The sequence below is a fragment of the Dryobates pubescens genome, chromosome 10 (assembly GCF_014839835.1).
Source record: "Dryobates pubescens isolate bDryPub1 chromosome 10, bDryPub1.pri, whole genome shotgun sequence".
Taxonomy (NCBI): domain Eukaryota; kingdom Metazoa; phylum Chordata; class Aves; order Piciformes; family Picidae; genus Dryobates; species Dryobates pubescens.
The window spans coordinates 33,481,897-33,484,205 of NC_071621.1; the positions used below are offsets into that span (position 1 = coordinate 33,481,897).

Below are 2,309 nucleotides of genomic sequence, written 5' to 3' on the forward strand. Positions count from 1 at the left end.
CGCTCTGCATCACCTGAGCTGTTTGCTCCACTCAGATCCAGTCCCCTCTATACACATCATCCTAAATGGAATTATTATTTGGCTCAAAGCATTATTAGTCGGCCGCTGCAGTTTCAAACGTTGCTGAAAAGTGCTACTGTATCATTACATTCTTACGTTCAACACCTGTGGCTCAGAATTCGTCTGTCTATAGCCTTCACACACACACACACACACACACACACCAATCACTGTTCGGTTTGGGAATAGAGAAAGCCAGCACTGGTCATGTATCCTTCGTAAGCAGAACAAAGTTTCATGCTCCAGGAAGCTGTCATAGCCGACAAAATTGGTTTCAGCTGTATAGATGAGGAACTTGGCATTGGTTACTTATGTCGAGCTGTGCACGTCTAAAGGTTACAAATGTGTATGCCTTCTGGTAATCTAACGTTGCTCTTTTAGAATCATCTTGCCCGACATTCCTTTGTACTTTCATAATTCTTGCACTATAAACTTCTTTGTGCAGGCTCTTCACAGCTTGTTCATCTGTATACACTTCTCTCACCGATGACAGCCGCCTGCACACTACCTCAGCCAGCCATCTATGTGAGACTCATCCTTCCCTACCCCTGGATGCACCGCTCGCACAGACTAACCAGACGCTCACCCTGGGGGAGCATCAGCTTTCAAACCAGCCGGCCAGATTTCGTACAGTCTTCATTTGATTCCCGGCTGTCCTCACAGCCTCGCAAACCTTGCAGAAATGCTCATCCCAGAACGAGGTGACGTGGACCTCGTACTTCTTCCTCCAAGCAAAATACTTCCTGTAGTTTGGTTTATTTTTGTCGAGGAATTTCAGGTAGGTGGCCAGCAGTCGGGGGCTGGGGAAATCGTCGACGTGGATGAAGGAGTCAGCAGGGATGAAGCGCTCGTAGTTGGCCCTGCGAGGTCCGAGGACGACGGGCACGGCGCTGGCGGCGAAGGCGTTTCTCCAGAGTTTCTCAGTGATATAGTCCGTGTGCTGGGAGTTCTCGAAGGCCAGGTAGAACTTGTAGGCCGAGACGGTCTCCACCACGCCGCCCTCGGCCAGCGCCAGCCCCCGCGCCCCGTACACGTCGATGGCGAGGTGCTCCTTGAGCTGGCGGTAATAGCGCACCCGGGCGTGCTCCTCGTTCCAGTTGCTGATGACCCAGGCCACCAGCCGCGTCTTGCGGGGTAGGACGAAGGGACGGGGTGCCGGCGGCGCGTAGAGGTACCCGTAGGGCACGAAGACGTCCGAGTCCCGCCTGTAGGTCATGGTCCAGTTGAAGAGACCGGCCAGACCCCGCAGGCCGGGCGAGTGCGAGGGCGACTCGAAGTTCATCCACACCCAGAGCTGCCGCGGTGGGCGCGGCGGCGGCCCGCGGGGCAGACCCTCGGCGCCGTGCAGCGCCAGGTCGCGGTGGTGGAAGAGCACGGCATGAGCCTCTCCGTAGCGGCTCCGGTCGGCACTGAGGCGGCAACCTGTGATGTTGTAGCGGCGGCGACAGTCGGCCATGCGCCGCGGGCGGCCGAAGGGCTCCCACCACAGCAGCACGTTCACGTCGCCCCCCACCCGGCTGCTCGCAGCGGCCCGCCGCGCCGCCGCCGGCTCCGGTAAGCTGACGTAGAGGGACAGGGCGGCGGCGGCGCCCATCAGCCCTGCCGCCAGCGCCCACCGCCGCCAGCGCCACCGCCGCGGGCATCCAGGCCGCCCAGCGGGGCAGCGGCGCGGGGCCGACTCCATCCGGGCCGCCCGCTGCGGCCGCTCTGCACTTCGCGGCCGCCACGGGGCAGCCACGGGGCCGGGGCCGGCCAGCGCATGGTGGGGCTGGGGCTGCTGCCTCCGCCGCCTCTCAGCCCACACCCCCTGCCCCGGCGGCGGGGAGGTGCCGGTGCCACCGCCCCTCCCGGCCATGCCGGCCCGTTCCTTCCCGGCCGCCTGGCAGCCCGCTGCCGCCCTCCCACCGCCGCGGCCCGCCCCTGCGTGCCGCCCTGCCCCTCCCGCCCTGGATTGTCACCGCCTCGCCCGCGGCAGCGCGGGCTGGTGGCTGCTGCGCGGCCGCTCCCCTTAGCCTCGGTGCGGCAGGTGGCGCGATCGCAGCCCCGGGGATCGCTGAGGTCTCAGAGGGCGGCGTGTGGGCAATGGCAGCCCTTGCTTCCCAGCGCGCTCGGTTCCTAGAATCACAGAATGGTCCGGGCTGGAAGGGCCTCCAGAAGTCATCTAGTCCAAACTGCCCCTCAGGCAGCAGGGACATCCTCAACTAGACCAGGTTTCTCAGAGCCCCGTCGAGCCTCACCTTGAATATCTC

General features: G+C 62.7%; 1 protein-coding gene across 1 annotated transcript; it reads right to left on the reverse strand.

Annotated features, from left to right (window-relative positions):
• Positions 1–242: 242 nt before the first annotated feature.
• FUT4 (fucosyltransferase 4) lies at positions 243–2,010 on the reverse strand. Its single transcript, XM_009906143.2, has one exon. The coding sequence runs from the start codon at positions 1,913–1,915 to the stop codon at positions 659–661; it is 1,257 nt and encodes a 418-aa protein (XP_009904445.2). The 5' UTR covers positions 1,916–2,010; the 3' UTR covers positions 243–658.
• Between the last annotated feature and the right edge of the window lie 299 nt (positions 2,011–2,309).